We start from the raw sequence: 23,715 nt of genomic DNA on the forward strand, positions 1-23,715 counted from the left end.
GAGTCCTTACCAGCATGGAAATGCACGACTGGAGGTGAGAAGGGCTTCTCCCTTTCAACATCAGGGAGCCATTAGATGATCTAAGCGGTGCTGTGGTGCTGTCAAGCCATATCCTCAGGCTTCTGCATGCATTTGAATCCCTGTTACCCTGAAATCCGGGCTACAGAATTAGAGACAAAGATTTAAAATGAAGAGAATCGAGGAGCTGAGCAATAACCATGCTTCCCAGGGAAGGCTCCCGCAACTTCGGCTATTCCTCCCTGTAGCAGCTGTTCTACCTGGTCATTCTAATAGCCCTGTTTTAAGATAACGATACCAAAGACTAAGTCAGGTCTTTCTGGAAGAGATGTAAGTCAATTTACGGGAAACTCAAAGACACTGAAGTAGCTGGAACCTAATAAAAATAAATGGAAAGGGAAAAAAAGAAGAAAAGAGAAGGAAAAAAAAAAAAAAAGAAAAAGCATAAGGAAAAGAGAAAAAAAAAAAAAAAAAGGAAAAGGCAAGAAAAAGCAAAGCCCTACAGCAAGAAGACAGCTGAGATTTCTGACAGGATACCCTTCACCCAGTCTGGATTTACCAGTGTTTTGTGACATAGACAGAGTCTTAAATACGAAGATAAGTGCTCATCTGTAAAGAAGTTTTCTCATACATTATGCAGCACCCTCTTCCATACTTCATATATATCTGTCTGTACCTATAAATAGAAAGGATGTCTCATGTACATTATCATATATTACAACCTCTGATGACGTGGTAAAGGAAAAGAAATAAACAAAGGAAGTAGTGTGCTTCACCAAAGCATGCAAACTCCACAGGGCCTTGGTTAGCCAGCATCAGGCAAACCAGTGCTGGAAATAGTACAAAAAACCTGTGGAAAAGCAAAACAGTGGGAGAAAAGACAGTAAACCGATGGGTTTGCTGCATGTCACGCAAAAGACCAAGTAACCTTGTGAAGAGGCTAAAAGACCAAAAAGAATCTTAGCGTGCTTAAAACTGGAATATTGCACAAAGTGGCACAGCACAAGTAGGGAGAACAGGCCACAGCAGGTCTGCTGGGCAGCACTGGGAGGAAGAAGACAGGATCTGCAATGCTGAGGCCAAATTCAGAGTCAAACCTCAACTCTCAGCCTGAAAGAGATAGGGACTGGAACTGCTAATTGCTTTCCTTTTTCAGAATGTGTCACCTCTGCATTGCTGGAGGGTTTCTTCCTTCAAAAAGGAAGAAAAATCTTCATTCTCACACATTTTATGAACTGATGAAATATCTTCACAACTTGTTTTCATCAGTGTTTACTTGTTTAGTATTTCAGCTTGACCACTGTGCCTACGGGGCTAATGAGCTGTGACTGGCAATACAATTAAAGATAGATTTGATGGCATCCTGGCGGACAAAAGTGTTTTAATTAAACTGAAAGAAAATTGTTGTTTATGGGCCAGGAGCCCATATTGAATAGAAAAAAGTAAGCCTTTTGATAGGAAAAATCAGTGCCACATCTAAAGGATGGGGAAACTGAGGTTTAATTCTTGGCTCTAGCAGACTTCCAGCAGAGCCCATTACTTCGGGCCAAGGGCATGTTTTGACTTGTTTTTTGGAAAATGTGGAGAGTTCAGTCTCAGCCTCCCTGTAACTTTCTGGCTATTTTCACTAGGGAGGGCTGAGCAGAGCCCAAAGGAAGCTCCACACTGGTTAGAATCAGCGCCACTTCCTAGTTGTCCCCACAACTTCACTTAACTGTAAAACTCAGAGCTCAGTTGTTTAAAGGCCAAGCTAAATCTGAACCAGCCAGGGTTACATTGAAAACCACAAGATTTATAAAAAGCAGTTCCCTCTCTCACTCTGCTAGGGCTCAAAAAAAAAAAAAAAATAGCAAAACTTGCTTTGACTTTCCTAAGAGTAAAATCTCCAAGTTTGCTCTTTTAATCAACTTCAGTTACTTCTCACCAGCTTTGAAAATAATATAGTTTTGAGCATTGCTTGATTCATTGTGGAAGGAGATGGAAGGAGATTTTGGAGAGAGAAAGAATGGTAATGAATCAGTTTCTCCAAGGCAGAATTATCACATATAGGGATTTCAAGGCCAGGTAGGCAGCTTCCCCTATTGAAGTTGTGCAACACGTTGCACTTAATTACTATATTATCACTTGCTTCACTTTGTCAGCTTTTACTGCTTGGTCTGAAAGTCCTCACTGGATGCCACAAGTTAATCAAAAAGACACTTTTCCTGTTTTTATTCAAGGGGTTCCTTTTGTTTTAGCCTTGTCAGAAAAAAAAACCAAAAGAGGGAAAAAAAAGGAAAAAAATGTTTAATATTAACAATTTATATACCTCCACAGCTGTAATGGTATAGTTTATATCTGGAGTCTGACAAAACAATGATGTGTGAAGTCTGTGAAAGATAAAAGAAAACTAAAGTTACAAGACTGACAGTGTAGCCCATCTGAGTTCACCATGAGTGAATGAGAAGTGTAGAGGCAGAGGCTCATTTACACAAGAACTGAAGTTGATTCAAGGCCACCATTACCTCCCAGTGATCATCTCTCTTACAATTTAGATTTAAAAGCTATGGTGCTTTGCAGGTCTCTCATACTTTCTGTGGGTGTCCTTTAAGCTGCAGGTAAATCCGTCCCATTTACAGTAAGCTTTCACCTGAAACAGAAAATACATCCTAAGGTTTTATCAACTGACATCTAACAACTGAGGCACCTCCTGCGGCTTCGGTTGCTGCAATGAAGCAGTGTTTTATTTTGCAAAAAGGCTCATACATAGAAATACTCATGATCCTTTCCCTCATGTGACATGACAGGTCAGAAGCATTGGTACCTCTGGTCCACAACCTCAGATGACACTGTTGCCTAAATACACATTGAGAATACATGGTTTTAGTTGGAGTCAACTCAGGAGCAACAGGAACAGGTTTAAGCTCAGAGAGCCAGTCTAAAAAACCCAAAAATGAAACTAAAAAAAATTGCAACCAAATTTCAATAAATAGAAACGGAATCATGCCATTAGGCAGCTCTCTTTAGCCTCAAGTAAAAGTCCTATTTACCCTGGCTCAACAACCAACTTTTTTGGTAGTCTTCTATGCATGACCTGGTCATCACGGAAAGTCTTCACCCCTTACCCACTCTTCATCCAGCTTCCACCTCCAGGGCTGCCAGTTGTGGCCATCAGACCCAGAGAACAGGCCACAGAAAATCTCTGGAGCTCACTCCTCCACTTCTAGATCTCTTCCTCCTGGCAGAGCACAGCTGGTTAGAGCACCAGCCTGAACACATCACGTAGTAAATCAACACCTCTCTTTGCTTATGCTACTAATGATACCCCAGATTACTAGCACTGAATTGAATTTACTTTTCAGTGTGTTTTTTACATTTTGTTTTTCTATCAACTGAAACAATAAAAATCAATTCCTGTAGGGCAATTTAATTTGGGTTTACATAGTGTTATATATTCAGATTTTCAGTTTTGCAACATTTATGTGGCAAATCCGTGCAGGACTGTTTTTTAAGTACTTCTGTGAAATTAAAGTAAACCCATACTGAGGGCAGACACTTAAACAAGCAAAATACTTAAAAAACAAGTTAATATGAAGGAAAAACAATATAAGGGAGAAATGTTATTTGGCCAGCTGAAGGAGATTGGTGAGAGAGATCTCATACATATGCAAGAAATACAGTTATGTGTATAAGTATTTGGAGGACTGGTGACACAGATAAATAGTTTTTTTCTGATGAGTTTTGTATTAGAATTGATACAAAATACCATTGAAATCTTCCCCCCTGGGCACAACTACCTACCATATAAAAGGTCTTGTTTGTGAAAAACATCTTCACATGCTGAGCTTTGTGGATCAAGGATGGCTGTGCAGATCTACAGGTTGTGTGTAACTCACAGGGCATGAATTTAACCATGGAGCAGGCTGGTTGAGACTGTGCATGGGTCTTGTGGTCTGTCCCTCCTGCTCAGGAAGGGTGGAGCAGTGTGGTAGCTGCTGTAGGGAAAAGGGAAGTAATTTCAACCACTACTTAGCACCCTAACACTTCCCTGGAGAACTCCTGACTCTAAGATATTTTACTTTTCCCAAATGATTTAATAAAGACCTGGAGATATTTTTTTTTTCTCCTTGCAGATAGGCTTTCTGGGAGCAGGAATGTTTATTTGGAGGAGCAGGTCTTTAAAAGACAAGTATTTAGCGTTGGGAAGTTCAGACTGAGGAGCGATTTTACTTTAGCATATTTAAATATTTCTAATAACTTTAAGCATTCTTATTCAACAGCACGTATGAATTAGGCAACTAACATTTCAATATGTTTCTCTCTCAAGAGACAAGGCTAAAAATTTCAGGGCTATGTACTAGGTGTCTAGTGGAAGTTGCTTGTTCCCATTTTACCCTGGTGTAGTGCAACACTAGACATAAAAAAGCTGCTCTGTACTTTGGGATAATAATCTATGACTATTTTGATCCTTAATTCACTTATTCAGACAAGTTTACTTCTGCTAAACCTACAGAAAATTTCCACTGACATTTCCCCCTTTTTGAATTCCTAAGTGCATCACCATTAGTTCCTGTGAGTGTTATTTTTTTGATTTCACCTTCTGCACTGATGGAACCACCCTTCCCTTGTGGTCAGCACAGGAGATTGTTGTGCTTTCACCCACCACCACATTGCTGGGGGCACTTGAAGGTTGAACCAAACCCTCTTTGGTCTTGGAGGTGCCAGCCTGTGTCCAGAGCAGGGATATGTATGTTAAAAATGCAACAATACACTCACATATCTGCTCCTGGGGGCTCGGCAGGGCAGACGCAGAGATGAGAGGAAAGGATGTGTACATTGCTGGAGGAACTTGTACTGCATGAGTGCAGTGTTTATTTCTGTAATTACTTTTTGTTTCTTCTTGACATCTGACTGCATCTCTTGTCCTTCTTCCTCCAGCATTTCAGTGCCACTTCTGAAAATTAGACAGAGTGATCACACCTTACAGCTCCAACCAGCACATTAGTGGGGCTCGAGTGACTACCAGCATTATTTGTTTGCAGACTTCACCCAATCTTTTATTCAAATTGAAAGGAAGAAGTTACAAATAGGATTACATTTTTAAGACAAGTTAGTCCACACGTGCTGCACTGCAAAAGAAATAGTCTTCTTCCTCTAGAAAACTATTGATCAAAGTTATTATAATTTGCCTTTTTTTTAAGTAGATAAAATGGCAAATGTACATGGTAATGAAATACAGTGTTTTATGATGTATATTATGAAATAGAAGAGAATGAGATTATTTCTTTAAGCCTATCAATTATTAAATTATCATTAAAATGTATGTATATAAATAATTCTAAGAGACTTTCTGATTAGATTACCTTGATATGACAGAACACATTGTGATTATTCTTTGATGCTTTGCAATACGGATTTAAATTCTAAGTAGATTACAGGAAGATTTTCTTTTGAAACAGCAGCAAGAGGTAATGGGTGGACAATACCTAATGAAGCAGAACAGGAAACAGAAGCGACTTTTTAATTGACTCAGTTAGTTTCCTGTGTAAAAGATGACGAACTTACCACCATACAGATTTTTTGGGGGAAGCTTCATTCAGTTAATTAGATATTCAACATTCAGGGCATTTAATACAAACCGTTCTGCTACTACTTGCAATATTGGAAGACCCAAGGAGAGTGCTGTTGTGAACTTTGAGATCAGGAGATCTGCAGAGAGAGAATTTGTACCTTAGTGTAAGTGCTGAGCACCAGGAGGATTACATGCTCTTCCACAAAAAGGAGAATAAAGCAGGTTTTAATCTCTCATTTTGCAAAGATGGCAGCAATCTCTAGTGCTGGGGTGGACTTTTCCCTTCTTCAGTGAGGTGTAGGAGCACCACACTGAGAGAGTGCTGGGCCAAACGGAGCTTGCAGCAGAGGTGACCAGTGTTTGCTGGGCTAAACAAGGGGTTTGGGTGCCTGAAGCCTGAGTGAAGAAGCAGATTGAGGAAACGGGGAGCAGCAGAGAGGAGCAGGGATGAAGGCTGGATGTGGTCTAAAGGACAAAGGAAGCAGGATTTTTGCAGATTCTTGGCATTGAGCAGTGATTACTAGAGAAATGTTCACATAATTGAGAGGTGTCTGAGAAATGTAAGCAGGAGAGTTTGAAGGTAGGCAAGCGCACAGCTCAGCTGTGCTATCAGCAAGGTGCTTCCAAAGCTGATGAGCAAAACACTTCCTTTGCCCCATTTATGACAAGTGAAGAAAGGAGCAGGGCTCTATTGAAATATGTGTGGTAGGAGCCCCATTCATGTGAAGAGGCTCCATTCAGGGCCTTACAAAGGGTATGAGTCAACTGCAAAGAAAGGAGGCATTTCACAGAAACTGAAGTGTGACCCTTTGTTTTGCCTGACCCCAAGGTCCTCAGTGACACAAAAGGGGACCCCAGCACTGATTCTGCAGCAACAAATGCCTGTTGTGAGTAAGTGTATTTGAGGAGCAGTGACAAAAAGGAATGACCCGAGGTTCTTGTTTCCAGCCCTTGTTTCCCAAGGGACTGTCAAGGAGGGAGTCCTGAGTGCAGCCTCACTAAGGTGAAGAAATGAGAGTGCTGGAAAGCTCTTCCTGGTGGATGCATTTCCCTTGAAAACCTCTCCCTAAATGCATGATCTGATCATCCATGTGTACAATCAGGACACCTGGATAATGAAGTTTTTGGATTTCACTCTGCAAAGTCTATAGAAGTAAAAGCACCTTTTATTCAGCTGTTACGTGAAGTGGGATTTTTCTAATTTAGGACTGGCAAGGGATTAGAGTGTTTTAGTAACCCTGTCTTTGTTTTAACCTTCCATTAGCCCATGACTACTTTTTTTCACAATCAAAGTACACATGAAAGGGATGTTTTGCTTTGCTCTTTTCATTATTCCAGAGAGCTGTAGTCCCTATTAAAGTTCATGATGGCATTAGGGTGCAGAATGATGGATTTAAAGGTATCATAAAACTCTTCTTGGTAAGTAGTAGTCCCCAAATATATTCCAGTTGTGACCAGAGAGAGGCTGCTGGAGGCATCCCAAGCAGCCATGCATTGGCGCTCTGCAGATCCTTTGAGCTGAGGAAATTCATTTGCATATGGATGCCATGCTAAGGAGGCCAGCCCGGATTTCATTACTGCTAATGATGTGTGTGGGAGAAGTGATTTAGTTTATAGCCAGTGACAGGCATGGTACAATGAGGAAGTACTTACTTCATGCAAAGCTCTTTCTTGCTTCTAAGACCTAAAAATCAGGGGATTTCAAGCAGCTCCAGTGTTACAGACCTGGTGTGTTCATGACCATGAACAGAGCTGTGACTGAGGCAAGGGAAGGAGGGAGAAGGAAGCATCAAGATGTAGTATTGATGCCACGGAGGAAAGGACAGGAAGAGAAATGAAAGGGAATGAAAAGCAGAAGAGAAGAAAGACCAACAGAGGATGGAAAAAACCAGCAGGGAGAACTGGCTGTGCAGGAGCTGTGGCTGCCAAGGCTGGACGTTTGGACTTGGGAGGTGACAGAATTTTCACTGGGTCTTTGCTATAGTTTTCACAACTCAAAATGCAGGCAAGCACTTTGGGCCAGGGTAAGACGTAAGATCTTCAGAGACAAGTTTCTGAAAACTGGAAAGGAAAAAAGGGACCCCAGGATAACACTGGAGTTAGAGTAGCTGGGAGTTGCCTCATTGCCTGAAGGCATCTTCCTGCTCCGCGGGAGTCACCTCTGCTTTCCTGTTGTAATAGACATTGCCTCAGGCAAGGGGGATCGGAGAGGGGCCTGGGGGCAGATTCTTGGCATCTGCTTCAGGGGTCAAAGGGACTACTATGCTCAGGCAACTTCAGGAAGGGCTTTTTGAACTGGCATCAGTGTCTTGGGTGGCCTCTCAGCTGTGCATAATAAATCCATCAAGCAGAAGAAAGGATCCAGAAAGAAGGAATGAGTGAGTGAGGGGAGTAAATCAGAGGGATTAAGGCACACCATACCAGCATGCTGAGAGTGTCTAGAGCATGCGCTGCCCCCAGAGGATGTGTCAGGACAGAATTTAAAACGTTGAGAAGGCTTGGAGCAGGAACCCAATTCTGGGGTTTATGGGTCCTAACACCCCTTGTGTTTTATACTCTCCCTCTATCATTGCACAGGGTAGCAGGGAAGAAGGCCTGTGAGCTGCGGCCCATAGCTTGGGCATGGGATATGACCATCCATCTGCAGCTCACAATACGAAAACCTGAACAATGGTCTTTCAAGAGGAATCACTCCTGCCTTATTCATGGCACAGCAACTGGTTGTAATGAATTTCAACTGTTTGGCTGCAATCACCCACAATGCATGCAATCAAAAGGGTTATGGCCCTGGTCACTCCTTCAGCAGCGTGGAAATGCTATCTCCAAAAATACAGGACGGTTTTGGGAACCTTGATTTAAGCATTGTTGTTCTGCAGTTTTCTGAAGAGGGAAATCAGCCGGTCAGTTGGACAGGGGGATGTGAACACCACTTCAGTAATCTGTGAATGGGGAATGCAGTTTGGAGAGCTCCCTGATTTCTGCTCCGAGTTGAACTCAAAGGGAATGGAACAGTGACATTTAGCTGGGGTTACTAGAAATTAAATATTGTTTACTTGATATTGCAATTGAATTCCGAACAGCTGTAAGATGTCTGTAAAGAACAAGCCCCAGTTTTAGCATTTGTGTGTCCCTGAGAAAATACTGAGATTTGCTGAACTGATGGCCTTTGTATGTGGTTTTAGGCCAACTGTATGCTCTTGAATGTTTTAGTATGTGCAAGTAATTTGAAGATCTTCATACCCAGCTGTCTGGAAACAGCACACAGACTTCACCAACTAGTAGAAATTAGAAAGGTTATTTATCATAAAAGAAGAAGCACAAATCAGCTAAATTAGAGAGGATCTGAATAGCAAAGGTGAGACAAAATAACATGCCTTATTTCCTAGATCCAGGGGAAAAAAAAGGAGAAAAAGAGGTTATGCCAATGCATTATTTTTACTGGGCCTCTATTGGCAGACAGAATTGTGTTGGGGATGGCTCATTTCTCCTCAGCAATAACAGCAGGTTTTAAATAATGCTTCATATTTCCCAGGTTTAGCAGATGAAGAAAAGTAATTACTTGGGAGGCAAATAGAGCAGATTTGCAAATAGAGGAGAATGTTTTATGGCCAGACTTGCAAAGATTTGGCTCCTGCAGATGCATCTGCTTTAATCAGTGTGGGTTGATCCTGGCTGATTATTTTTTTGAGATCTTCATGGTTCTTAAGGCAGTAGTTTTATATTATCCAGGATAATGTGACTGTACAGCTTCACAGAGAGGGCAACTCACCTGAAATTTCAAACTGCACAGCTTTTGAACTGTAAGAACTTCTGGCTCAGAGAAGTCTGGGGTTTGTATTTTGTTTTTGAAATGTCATTGTTCTTTCATGTCTGTATTTAGGACCCATTGGCCTCTAAATGTTGTATGGCTGGGCTTGTAAACACTTGGCTTCTACAGACACCAGAAGACTCTCTATTTGCTTTGATCAAGAGAATATGATTATTTCTTGGAGATCCCCGTGATTCTTGGGGTGGTAGTTATAGACCATCTACAACTACATCAACGTTCAGCTTTTCTTGAGGAGGAGGGCAACTCACCAGCAGATTGAAGCTGAATGTCTGCTCAGTTTATTAGCAAATGGCTGAGAGAAAAACAAAAGAGCCTGGAAACACTGAGCAAAGCAGTGGTGGGTGTGGAGGCCCTGTGGTGTCACCTTGACTGCTTTAGATTTCATGACGATTGAATTAGGGTGGAGTGTGATGGGATTGGGTCTCCTTGTATGTTTATAGTGACCCTGTTGTAATGTATCTTCTTTAAGATAAGATCTTCTTTAAACATAAGAGGCAAGGAGAGAGGGGAGAGGGCAGGCAAGCACTGTATATAGCATCTGTAACGTTTAATTATATGAGACAGGGATTTTCCAATATGCCTTGCAACACAAAGAACATTCAGCTATCAGCATCACACTATGTATTTTCTAAATCACAACACCCACACATTTCCTTAGCCAAGTAGAAGTTTTCCCTCCATGGCTGCATATCTAAAATTAGCCTGAAGGTCAAATCTGAATAGAAATACCCTTACCATTGAATGTGCTGGGAACGATTGGTGCAATGGGCTCAATTTTCCCATTGAAAACCTTCATTTATTTTTTTAAATAACAGTTACTTTTACAGTCAAAGAGCCTGGAGAAAGGCAAAATGAGGCCTGCTGTATAAAATCAACATCAATATTCTGCTTTCACTGCAAGGCTATTTTTATAGCCAACTATTTTAAATGTAACAAGATGGATATAGTGAAGCCACAGTGTAAAAGATGCAGCAAGAGGCTTCTGAATAGCAAGGCTGTGCACAGACAGGTGAAAGAAAGGCCTTGAAATTTGGAAGATGTTTGTATTTGAAGACAGACACAATGAAGAATTCTAAGTTAAGGAATGCATTGATGAGAAGTGAATAGTTCAGGTCTAAAAATAGTTTTTTAACCTGCAGTTGTATTATGTGAGGACTAAGCAGCCTATGCTGCAAAAATGCAAAAGCACCGTCTTGCAAGAAGTGCATTTATCAGCCACAGTGTTTTATTGAGTGCTTTAATAATACAAGTGTACATCAACTGATCCACAGTCAAAAGTGGCAGGTCCCTAAGAAATTTACAAGCACTTTTTTTTGTTTTTTAAGTAAATCAAAATACATATTAATTTGTTCAATGCAATAGCCTTTTGTGTGGGAAACAGAAGGCTAGTGATAAACACAGTCTTAGTAATGCACAGTGATTCTTGATTTTAAGCTTTTATACAAAACTTGTTCCCAGTAGCATGCACCCACCATTAAAGACTTCAGTACAAAAAAATAACCCTAAACACTACATTTAAGTAGAAACGAGATATAATTCTGAATTTGTTTGTTTTCCCCAAAACCACATGAAAGAAAAAAAAAACCAACCCCACACATTAATACAAAGCTTTGTGATAAAGCTCTATACTATTACAGATCCAACATTCTTTGCACTGATAACCAAAATTCCCTGTCTACATTTGAGGGAAACAACTTTCAAGTTAACAGAACAAAAAAACCCAGAACAAATAAAAATAAAAATAAAACAAACAAACAAAAAGAAGTAAGGACAACCTTTTGTCACAAAATGGTTCAAAATTTAATAAAAAATAAGAATGAAGGGAAGGGCTATTGATGCACTTAGTGAATGTGCTTGCACAGGTCCAGCAAATCCTAGAGGAGGCTCCTATGTGGCGTATCTCTTGGTCCACTGTCTGGCCATTCTGTCGTGCTCTGCTCTGTTAGTCATGTACTGAGTGGCAATGCTTCCAACCAGGGGGTCAGCTGAAAAGGAAACACAAACCGTGAAACACGCGTCAGCCTTGGGAGGATGAAAAAAGCTATTTTCAGATCCACATTCCTTCAGTTCTCTTAGGTCTAAATGCAACAAGGTGCCTACATATAAGAGCCTTGCTTTCAAAGCATGGATGGAAGAAGAGCAGGGGGAAATGGATAGTAGTTAGCTATACATGCATGGTAAAGATATAACTGAAACAATTTTCCAAAGTTCTACATCACAAAAAAATGGTCCAATAATTTTATTTTGAGCTAAAATTCACCTTCAGGTGATGTAATTTATTTATGGTATTAGACTCCCACAAGTATATATATTCTCACCTAAGAAGAGGATGAGATCTAATTCTATTATCAGGTCCAATGTTGGTTTTTGGTTTTTATTTAAATACTTTTAGTTTCAAAGCATAAAGAAATATAAGGAATTAGGGCAGTAAGTACTATTTTGAATGCAACAGAAGTTAATTGCAAATTTTGGGAATTGTTATTTAATTTATGGGATCTTTCTGAGCATTCATATGGCCAGAATGCTGCATGATATGACCTGGATCTATGAATTACTTCACAAATAATTAATCCAAACCAATCAGTCCCCTGAGAAAAACAATCCAAGACAAGACATTCCCATAAGTGACTGTATTTCATCAACATTTTTCTCTTTCAGACAACATTTTCCTATTCTCACTTTAAGCAGACAAAATGTAAAGAGTTTTTCCCTCTTTTGAGGGAAACCCATACTCTTGATATTTCTGCTGCAACTTTCTGAGATTGTACCATACAAGTCCAGAGGCACGGATCCCACACTTTTCCCCGACTTAGGACAGATGAATACGACTTCTTGTGAAAGCCAGGTAATGATCATCTTTTATTTGTCTGAAGATGGTGCCATTGAACAATATGAACATCAGCTTTGCCGGTACAGTTGTAATCTGAGGATGGTGCTTGCACTATTAACCACTGGAATTCTCAGGACAAGATGTCAGGCCTTCTGTCAAGCAGATTAAATCTGGGCTTTTTTGTTTGGTTTTTGATGGTAAGAGTTTATGATAGGGGAAGTACATTGGCTTAGCCAAAACATCGAGTGGCTGACTGCCAACCTCAGCGAATAATAGTGAGTAATATCTCATGAAAGAAATTCTTTTGCTTTCCATGCAAAACCTGCATTTTCAGGAAGAGCCTGTGATTTGAATGTTAAGTTTGCACCTTCTAAATTAGTAACACAAGTTACCACTGTGACTGTAGTGTACTATGTCCCTATAGTCTCAGTCCTGCAAACACTTAACTGCATGTGCTTACCTTTAATATCTTGATATATCCAGAGGAGGTCACTGAGGCCTGGACTTGATTATTTTTACATGCATGAGTGTAAAAGAAGCATATCTGGTCTAAGATAGATTTTAGAAGTTGTAGACTAGAAAGTATATCCCCTTTAACTCCTCAGCCAAGGAGAAAAACTGTGTAGAGGATTACCTGAGGGATTTTGTCCTGTGCAAATAGGAGGCTAACAATCTACAGGCAACTTAAGTAGCAAGAAGTTATTCGTGGCTGGAATGAGATTTGAGAAGCACTGCAGGGTAAATGGGGAACCTGGGCAATGGGAAAGGGCAACATTTCTCTTCACAAAAGATTTCCCTACATACCAACAGGGAAACCTTGTCATAGTGTAATGGTAGCTTGGGGATGAGCCCGAGAGCACTGCTGCAAATTCCCACACCCTCCTCGGACACAATGCCCCTGTGCAAAGAAACACTCCCACAGACTCCTGGAGAAATGGAGACTAAGGGTTGAACTTGAAAGGAATCTTTGAAGCAAAATTTGAAGCATATCCTGGTTTTCATGCTTGTTTGGGAAGGTGGGGTTCGGCCTCTGAGGCATCTGGCTGGGAAGGGTTGCAAGAATATCACGGCATTACCATCTGGAATGCGGCAAGTTCTTACTGAGGTTTAGTGTGTATTTAAAGTGATGCCTCTGAGATCTTTATAAAACCTTGTATGAGTCAGTGAACAGTGATGTGCTGTAGTAAAGGTTTATCTAGTTCAAATCTGAAAGTGCAGGATGAATGTTTCTGTGAAAGCATGTCTTTCACATTGAGAGCTGTAAATTAACTTCCTTGATAAACTACAAGGATACTGAGGATCACATCATCATCCCCAATCCTGCATGATAATTAGAAAATTTGGTTTCCTAGCGTGGGGTTCCATCTATATCTCCTTTCAGAAGCAAGAAAATACTTCAACAGCATACATCTTTACAAGGCTTTGGAAGGTACAGGCTCTTCCCCCCACCTCCTCCTAGAATGGGAGGGTGTCTCCTTTCCTTTGGGGTGAGACAATGAGTGAGAAGAGTTCTTGGTAAGAAGGTGAGGAAATCTGTTGAAGCCCAGTAATGCAGAGAACTGGGCTGTTTATTTATCCACATGTTCAAGCCTTTGTCTCTGCAGTGTTTTGTTTGGCAGTTGAAAGAGTGGAGGTGATGGCCTGTAAGATGTCTGAGGTCTACAAAGCTTTTGTTGTAGGTGTGTAAATTCCTGCTGAGTGATCTAAGAATCAACTATCAGTCATCTCAGGTGCTTCCCCCAAGCCAGTGCCTCCCTCCGCAGGTGCCTGCCTGTATGAAGCAGGACTGTGGAAGCAAAGAGAGGTCCTTGCTTGCTGTAGCATGAGCAGGACCAGCTGCACCCACAGCCAGCTGCCAAGCAAAGGCTACTAAAAGGTACTATCAGTAATTAGAGAAATTACATTGATTTTTTTCAATTTGGCTGTATGTTTTATTGGTTATAACAATATTGAATAAAAAACCAAACCCACAGTTTGAGAAAGCCACTTGCTCATTTGAGACTGCAAACTGAAGGAATAGAAAAATAGTTACTGACAGCAAGGCTCAGCTATTTCACATCTCTGTCAGAGGGTCTGGAAGTGTGTTATACATAGATATTTATGAGGACTTCAAAAAGGACACTTCAGTAGGTGTTTGAAGAACTGGCTTATTTTAGCAGTTGCTGTGAAGCCTTCAGGAGGCACAACTGCTTTGTTTGAGAAGCCAGGACAGCTGGCAATGAGGGCCATTTAAACTTCAGACCAGAGCCACCCAACCAGGGGCACACTGGCCAGTTTGAAGCAGCACGCCACATTTGTGCCATGGGATGTAAGGACAGTGTGCGAGCTCCAGAAATGCCATCGGGCTCTCCCTGCATCTGTGTGGGCAGCTCCAGCCAGCCAGCAGGCCCTAGGAGACACATCTCAACACTTCATGAGTCATGAGTCACCACTGCTGTGTAATTCGCCGTGACGGGCCATAACACTGAGATTACAAGATAAATTGAAGCATCTTAATTAAAACAATTAAAAGATTTAACTCCCAACATGCACAAGCCTTTTCTATAGTAGCCAAGTCCTACCAAATATCAAGTATGAGGAAGAAATCCTACAAAATACCAAGTATGAGGAAGAAATAATGGTCCCCATTTACCCCCCTAAGCTATGTAGCCCATGGCTGAGCACCCCCTGGTGCTCAGCTGGGCTGCACTGTTTAAGGGGTATTGTGAAATATCCATTAGTAAGGCCAAATATGTATTTATAAAACAACCACTGCATAAACTATCTAATTAAGAGATGAGAAGAAAAACCAGATCCCAAAATTCATAACATTTTCCCCTTGTTTCCATTTCTCACTACCAGAAAACTGTTTCTTATTTTCCATTTGTATATACCTGTGGTTTTATTGTTTCTGTAATTAGTAAACTACTGTAGTGCTCTCCCCTTTTTTTTTTTTCCTTAAAGAAGTAGCATGATTCATCAATGAATCAGGCTGCATTTCACAAATTGACTAAACGGGACTGTGTCCAAATGACAACAATAACCAGGGGATAAGAGTATAAAGCTATGCCAGAAATGTGTTATCGAACCTAGTGAAAGAAATGAAAATAAACCCACAATAAATTAATAAAAACAGCATATCTATGCAACTTGTGTCCTGGCAGGAGAAATGTACTCTTGGATCACCAGAACCATAGTGGCTGGCTTGAGAGTTGGGATGGCACCCTCTGTGCACAACTCCTTCCCTGTCCTGTGGGCTGGAATGGGCTTCCAAGCCTTTGGGGTGCTGGTGGCTGTGCCAGCCAGGATGAGGCAAGGTGACCCGTGATCCTGTGTGGCACTCAGCAGCACTGGACCCCGGGAGCAGGTTTGCAGGTGGCACTGCCTGTGATAGCCACATGTAGGGAGCACGGGAAGTCCTGTCCTGGCACACACCCTCAGCTCACCAGAGGAGCTTCTGCAACTCTGTGGACCTGGAAATCTTTAAGGCCTTGTAGTTTACTGTTCCTTCCAATCTCAGACTCTGAACTTCTAAAAACCTGCCCTAGGATGTCTCTATAACCTTTAATTTATGTAAAGGAAATTTTTTATCCCATACTCTGATTAATGCAATGCAAAATATTAACACACCAGGAATTACAGCATCAAATCTCATGTTAGAGGACAGTGCACGAGCGACGAAAAAATATAAAAAAGGCACCATATTATACAGGCAAGGACAGGAGCTATGGTTCAGCAATGTAGTTTACAAGGAAAATGTCAATCAAAAGAACTGGACTATGAAAAAAATCTTTAGGATGATTTATTGGAAGACTGCAGCTGCTAAATCCCTCCTCACCTCACCATATGTAATCCTCATGTTATATCAGAATTCATGAAATTGCCCTGTATGTATGTGGTTTTGAAAGCTGGGTGAGCTGGAGCTTGTCCCTAGCTTAAAAAGGTTGGATGCACTGCTCTACAATACCTTGTCATCTTCTTTTGCAGCCACTTAATATGACTGTATAAGGAAGAACATTTGTGTCTCATGTCTGTTGTAAGGCTAATCAAATTTACAGTTCAATTCTAAGGAGTTAATGCTATTGGGGATTTGGATGAGCTGAGGTTTGGTCATTACAAAATTTCAGCTGTGTTTAATGCCAGTTAAACTGCTTTATCATTCAGAAGACAGACTATAATTCTTCTTTAAAACTACTTTCCCCCCAAATAAATGAAAATATATTGCTACACTGTATTTTTCTCGGCTTGTATTTTTACAGCTATTTCTATGTCAGCAAATAGCAATTTCAGAGCAGAATTCATCTCCTGGGCTTTGCAATGCTCTTTTAAAAATACAGCAAACATACTCTAGTGAAATAAAAAATGGAGATGGTGTGTTTAACAGCTTGATTTCAATGTGCCTTCCCCATCAACCACACAATATGCAATGAAATTCCAATTGGTAATGCCAACATGGTTAAAGAGACACACATTTAGACTTAAAACGTACATTAGGGGTGTTTGTATGCATTTTATATATTTTATATGAGCATATATAAAGCAGAATTATATTTCCATTGCAGTATTTTGCAGTTTTAATAGAGAACAGCTGATGGAGCCAGTTATTACACCACCACAAGCAGGTTCTCAGAAAGACTTCTGGAGTACCTTAAAACCTAAAAAACCCACAGCCCTATAAAAATCTCACAGTTTCTTCAGCCAAATATTTAGAATGGACTTTTTTCTTGGTCGAGGTTTAGATTCAGCTCTGTATCAGGTTGTAAAGAGTTGGGCTCCAGCTAAAGAGCAGAATTAAAGTGGAAGAATTTCCAAAGGTTAGATGTAAGTTGAAAGGTCAGTCCTTCTCCTGAACTAAACAACTCCCTGCTCATAGCTGTGAGAGCATCCCATTGAGAGGCTCTACAGAACTACCTGTACTAAAACATCAGTCAGCAAAAATTAAATGTTTCCTATTCTTTGGACAGGATGTGCGATAAGAAACAAATAAGTACTTTTCTAGTTATTTTAACTTCAGTTACACATTTAGAAGAGTTTTTGGTTTAGGTAACACTACTTTTTTTTGTTTGTTTCTTTTAGGACAGCCTCTCTTTCCAGATATACTGTGTTTGTTTTTCAATTAAAAAATGTGGAGTGCTTGAGCTTTTTTTTTATGGAAAAGTTAATGTGCTCTGTATGACATCTACAGGATACCTGCCTTGGAGTCATCTTTATACAGCAGTACAGGCAGGACTGGTTACCCCAAAATCAAACCTCCCCAGAACAAAAATTTATATCTCCAGTGACTACAGTTTGTTTGGTGGTTTCATTGCAAATAGCAGTGCAGGACAGAATATATTTCCATACTAGCTTGCCGTGAAAGCCAAGATTTTTGAATCCAATTTTTGTAGCTTTTAATATTGTACCAACCTTTACGTCCCAAAAGGTAAACAAACAAACAAAAAAATTAGGATTGGGGCAACAGCAGAAACTAACACTTTACTGAAACACCAGTTTTCTTAACAGCAAATGCTGACAGCTTGATTCACACCAAAACCACCCTTAACTTAATTTAAAAATTATTTAATATATAATTATACTTTCTTATGTTGTTTTCAGTGGTATCCAGGTTGGCGTTATAAAAAGACCAGCCAGTGCAAACTGCAAAGGCAGTGTGAGACATGCTATACCACATATGTCATGGAACAATTTAGTACTCCAAGAGGAAGGGATTAAGAGAAGATGAATTGTTTGTGAGTAATTTTATTTATAGTGTCACTTTGCCTCGGGAAGTTTTCATAGTTAGCCACATATCACCTGTTTCAAACTCAGTGAACTCCTAGAAGACCATGTAAAGGATACTGCGAGTCTTGATATAGAAAATGAGATATGTGAAATGCATCATAGTGATCATAGAGCAGCAGTGTTGCTCTCTTTTTCTATCATTAATAATAATGCACAGACTGAGTAATTCTTTGGAAGCAGAGACAGGTGAAGTGGCACACTGAATTACTCTACTAACCTTTCACCTTTGAAAAGAGTGCTCAAACCCAGGGCACGAGTGAAAAGGAGTGCGGCAGCACTAATCCCTGTTTGTGCGGCAATAAAACAAGCTCGCGGTCGGGAGCCTGATCAACACACGCGCACGAACTGGAACAACAGCGTGATTCAAGGCAGAACAAAGGGTGGTAGCAGGGCTCTGAATTGCTTTACACAGCCTACAAGCTGAACTACAATTTATTCCTGACTTTCACAAAATCACAGTTTCAACTATCCACACAGAATGTATTTAACCATCTGCGAGGCTCTTTGAAAGCCATACAGAAGAATAGTAAAGTGATCAATAAATACTGTAGTAAAAAAGGAGAGCAAATAAAATTAATTGTTTCAGTAAAGAAAAATGGTTGTCACTAGAGGAGAAAGGAGCAAATTCTAGAAAGATGAAATGTCTACTAGGAAAAAAGTCAGTGAAGCTATATTAATTTTAGAAATTATAGTTCACAGTAGAAACCATACAATATGACATAAGTCAGCTTCTCATTTCAGGAACTAGTTTTGCAGGTATGTCTGGTCCCTCCTCAACATTCAATAGAAACATTTTAATGTATATAGGAAGAAAGTCAAGTGGTCTTACAGTGGTGCCTTAGCTTCCCATCTGTGAAGCTGGACTAAAGCTTTTCCATCACCCAGGCTAAAAACTGCAAGGTATCTGGATACTTTCATAAATGTGGCTGTACAGATGTATATCACAAAAAGACTGCTATCCATGACTTGACTCTAAATTTTGAGCTCTGTAGAACTGTCAGAAACACATTTGACTGTTAAGTTTGCACAGTAATTGCAGTTACACAAACATTAAGGCATACACAGTTTGGACTTGATTACTTGATGTCCAAATTGTTCTCTGGAGAAAAAAATGATACCTATCTTCAAAAATAAAAGAGCTCTGCAAATCTAGTTTAGGAAACATCCATTTACTAAAATATCCATTTTGTAAGCATGGAGGGAGAAATTCATTCCTCTCTCTAGACTTGTGTTTGATTGCTGTCAGGCTACCTACCACAGACCTGTGTGAAATATGAGGCTGCCTAAGAAAAAGATGTTTCAGAAATAAGGAGTATTATCTGGCCCAATTTTATTAACGCAGCTCTTAAAGGAAAGTGTTGGCAGTGATTCATCTCTGTATCTTGCCAAGGGAAATCATTCTTGTTTAAAGAGAAAGATTTTTTTTTTCAGTCTTCAGTTTTTAGCAGGATTTCTATAAACTTCACTGGCTGACTGGGAGTTAGCTGAGGCAATCACAGATCAGCGAGGCACAGTGTACTGATCTTGAAGAGTTGTCTTTAATTAAGGAAGAACATGCACCTATTAGAAGTGCCAGTATGCTGGAACAATTAAAATTCCGAAATAACACACTTCACTTTGATGCTTGGATGCGTCTCAATATTAAAAGCACAGACACATTAGCAATGTATCTGTTCATAGTAACAAACTCAATTGAGAAGCAGTCGTTGTTATTAGAAAAAAATTAATAAAAAGGTGTTAGTAACTGTAGAACTTAATTTGAAAGACATTACATGGCATGTGGTTTGATAAAATTTGAAGAAGTTACAGCAATATGCATTTACCTTGTGGAAGACGGCTGTGAGTGGATAATAAGAAAACCACAGCCCTCGGACCTCAACATGCTGTCAAACAAACAAAATGCTGAGACTCATAACTAAGCTGGCTTTTATTCATAGGGTCATAACTGTATTTTCAGAAAAGCACCATGGATGTGATTTTTTTTTGTGTGTCTGAAAACTTGCTAAGGGAGGGATAGCTATTCTGTAGGAATGCTCATGTGTTTGGCATTTCTTCCATCTAAAGATAATGGAACCAATTTTCTTCTGGATTTGTCCCTCCTTATTTCCACCTAATCACCTCCTCCAGGCAAAGGATTGACCTATGGGTCTTACACATCCTGAACAAAGAGTTTAACACCTAAGCAACGGTGGGTAAGGCTCTTCTGTGTGACCATGCTTTGTGCGGCCTTAGACATCCTATAATCACGTGTACCAAAGGTAGATTGCTCTGCAAGAAAACCAGGAGGTCCTATGGGACCCACTTACCCTGTGGATTCTCAGAGGACAGGGAGGGGAGGAGGTGTTACTGCATGGTCTGGTCTTTTAGACACTGAGAGAAAAATGAGTCCTAAAGCCATCGTCACTCTTAGAAGAGTGTTTAAATGTGAGCAATATCAAAAATCTTCAACTTAAACATACCCCTTTCAGGTAAGATGTAGGAGTCATCTGAATCCTGCTCATGAATCTATCCCTTTTTACCTTTATTGCAATTCATCTTTAGAAAATAGAAAAGCTTACATATGTTATGAATGCTGCTTCTTTTGGTTTAATCTGATTTTCCCCTTCTTGTCCTATTAAATCTCATTATTAATTTGTCAAATTTAATCCAAATCTCATTATTAATTTGTCAAATTTAAATCCAAAACTGCTATTAAGAATCCCATAAAAATGTCAAAAGAATACAAGAGGCCTTTATTTACAAAAGGTGGGGTTAGTGAAGAATTTTATCCCTTCTAAAGGCCTACTAAATAAAACTCTTTCATAGCCCAGGGCCTGAAATCCCTTGGCAAGTTGAACATCCATTGGAACAGGAATAGGAACTTAGGTGTGCCTTGCATGAACACACCTCTTACTGTTACTCAGTAACACAAAAAACAGTCAGGCCTCTCCATTCCCTATACAGGCAGTGACTGAGGAATCAGCAGGTGAGTGAGAAAACAACCCCATTTTAGCAACCAACTGGACTATCCACTTCTAGATAAACTTCAGAACATGAATATAATTATGCCTAATTATGACCAGGCTCTAACAGGACTGAAAGAAAAAAACAGGTTAAACAAATAATTAGTACTCATCATGTAGGCAAGTTTTGCTCCTGGATTAGTTGCAATGAAGTTACATGGCAATGCTGAAAAAAGATTGAATTTGTGATATTTTACAGCAATAATTTCATATTTAGTAACAGTTAAAATAACTTTATTTGGAAATCTTATCTTTCCTGCCTGAGGGGTCACATTGACTCCACTGGCATGCCTGACTAAATGATAATCAGTTTGCAAAATGATTTCAGGCATTGGCATAAAAAGTCCCAAGACTGAGCTGTAGAAACAAGCTATACAAGGTAGAGATGAAAAGACATGGAAGGTCATGAAGGAATTCCTTTTGCTAATATAATATTATGTCTTACAGTAAGTTCTACTTTCATGCCACTTTATACAGCCACTTTACCTAATCAATACTATAAAAACCCAAGCAATGAGGATTCCAGCCCTTGAGAATTTTCTGAAATCTAATTCATCTTGGAGTTGCAATGCTCCACTCCACACATAGAAGGGCCTTTTTTAAAGCCTTGTACAGATAGAAAATTCTACAATTTCCTAATCAAAGCTCTATTTCTGTATCCCACATGAATGTGAAATCTTACAGTACAGCCCATTCTTAAATTTGGGACAACTGCACCATATATTTTGGTATTTAAGTAGCTGTCTATGACTCCATGTAATGCACCTGAACTTAATTTGCTGTGAAAATAGGGATTCTGAAACACACACTGCATATAATTTGTTTTATTTGTTGCCTTTGATAGATCTGCAAAACTGTAAAAAACAAACAACTGTTTCCTCCTCCCCTGCTGAATAATGTAGAAAATTAGCCATGCAAAATAGGAGAGACATGTCTTGCAGAGGTGTAAATCATCTCTGAAGGTAGAATCTGAGTGACTCAGGAATACTAATTTCTGAAATCTTACTCAAGGAAGTGAGAGACTAAATGATTTAATAGCTCACATATCCAGGGTTATAAATTTCACTTTTCAGGACTGACTCTACATTCTTATTGGGAATCTCTTGGCCAAATGTAGCAGGCTTCTTTTCAGGAGCTTAAAGAATGTGGAGCAGTGGGATTTCTATGGTGAAACAAAAATAATTGTATTTTAAGAACAGGAAGAATCAGTCTTAAAAATAATTGTGCTAATTAGGGTCCTGAGGATGGTTCTTAGGCAGTTAGAAACGTATGGCAAGAAATTTGAAAATCTGTTCTTGCCTTCATGTTAAAAAAGGTACACAGGGAAAAAGAAAAACAACAAACACACAAAACAAACCCCCACTTAGTAAAATGGAACAAAGTCTAAATGAAAAATCTGGAGTACAAAGCTCAGCAGGATTGATGCCAGTTTACTCCATCTGAGATTTGAGCTATTTGTACTAACTGGGAATAATGAATATTAGATTGAATTATTCTGAGATTAGAAAATTCACGTAATGTCTATTTTTTTTTTATTTTCTAGTTTTATTTATTTTTCCTTCAAATATATACAGTCCTATTAGTGAGAAAAATATATCCAGTAGAATGGGTTAAGCCTGGAAGTGATGCATCTATTTCATTACAAGGAAAAAAATAATTATTTATATATATATATATATATATAAAATTCTAATGCAATTAAAGACATGTCTGTATTGGCAGACAAAACCTGCATGAAACAAAGAAAATACATTTAATGACTGTAAAATATTAGAGCGTATTTTAAAAGACCGTTTACTTTCTATCTTGGAACTCATTCAAATTAAGCTAGAAATCTATATATTATATATGAGAAATAACTAAGAGTTTTATTTAAATACTTTACATTGTTAAACATTTAATGTTGATGACTTATTTTGGTCTCAGTTCACACAAAGATTTATTATGTGTATGCACTAAAATTACCTGTCTTCTCTCTGAGGTTATGGGCATAGGAAAGCTCCACTGGTAGTATTTTAAATTAAACATTTATTGGAAAGAAAATGAATTGTAACCTTTTGTATCTGTAGCATCCATCACTCATGCATTTTCTCAAGTACTTTTAATTTAATGATGGTTGAGCCTAAGCTTAAAGAAACTCTGTGTTTCTGGAGCAGAAATCAACAAACTTCTAAAAGCCCGGTATGTATATTTATCATAGAGCTTTTATAAGTTTCATGCAAAAAAAACCAACCCCAAAAGTCAAGTGTATATTTTTTCCAGCTTTACTTCCATTTTGTGATGACTGTATTTTATATGTTCTAGAAACACTTTTTGAGGAATAATAAAAATGAGGAACAGTTAAGTGTTGTGACAAGACTCCTTTTTCTTATGAGTGCCAGTTACATCCCTTTACATTTATTTCTTGTCACAGATGTACAAAGCCTCTTTACTGATTTGGATTTTAGTCAATCTCTGATTTAATCAGATGCCATTTAATAAACTGATGGTTGGGTATTATTATGTCTGAAGTTCAATTTTTCTCACATCTCCTTAAGCAAAAACAAATTAGGAGTAGAAACACTATTGAAAAGGACAAGAAATCATTAACAGCATGGTAAAACCTTTCCATCTAAGGAATGGTTGAAATCTAAGGTGATTCCTTTGAGATGGAATAAAACTACAAAATAAAATGTGAAAGGTAATTTGGTAAAGAAGATTTAAAAAAAAAAAAAAAAAAAAAAGT

General features: G+C 39.2%; 1 protein-coding gene across 2 annotated transcripts in view; it reads right to left on the minus strand.

Moving 5' to 3' along the window:
- Window positions 1–10,601: 10,601 nt before the first annotated feature.
- The window catches only part of LOC125325209 (ubiquitin-conjugating enzyme E2 E2), a 204,393-nt gene continuing 191,279 nt past the window's right edge, over window positions 10,602–23,715 (minus strand). For both annotated transcript variants that reach the window (XM_048302066.1, XM_048302057.1), the window contains exon 6: window positions 10,602–11,383. In XM_048302066.1, coding sequence (XP_048158023.1) covers window positions 11,286–11,383 — 98 coding nt within the window. In that variant the 3' untranslated portion in view covers window positions 10,602–11,285. The remainder of the gene's footprint in view (window positions 11,384–23,715) is intronic.

Source organism: Corvus hawaiiensis, chromosome 1 (assembly GCF_020740725.1).
Source record: "Corvus hawaiiensis isolate bCorHaw1 chromosome 1, bCorHaw1.pri.cur, whole genome shotgun sequence".
Lineage (NCBI taxonomy): Eukaryota > Metazoa > Chordata > Aves > Passeriformes > Corvidae > Corvus > Corvus hawaiiensis.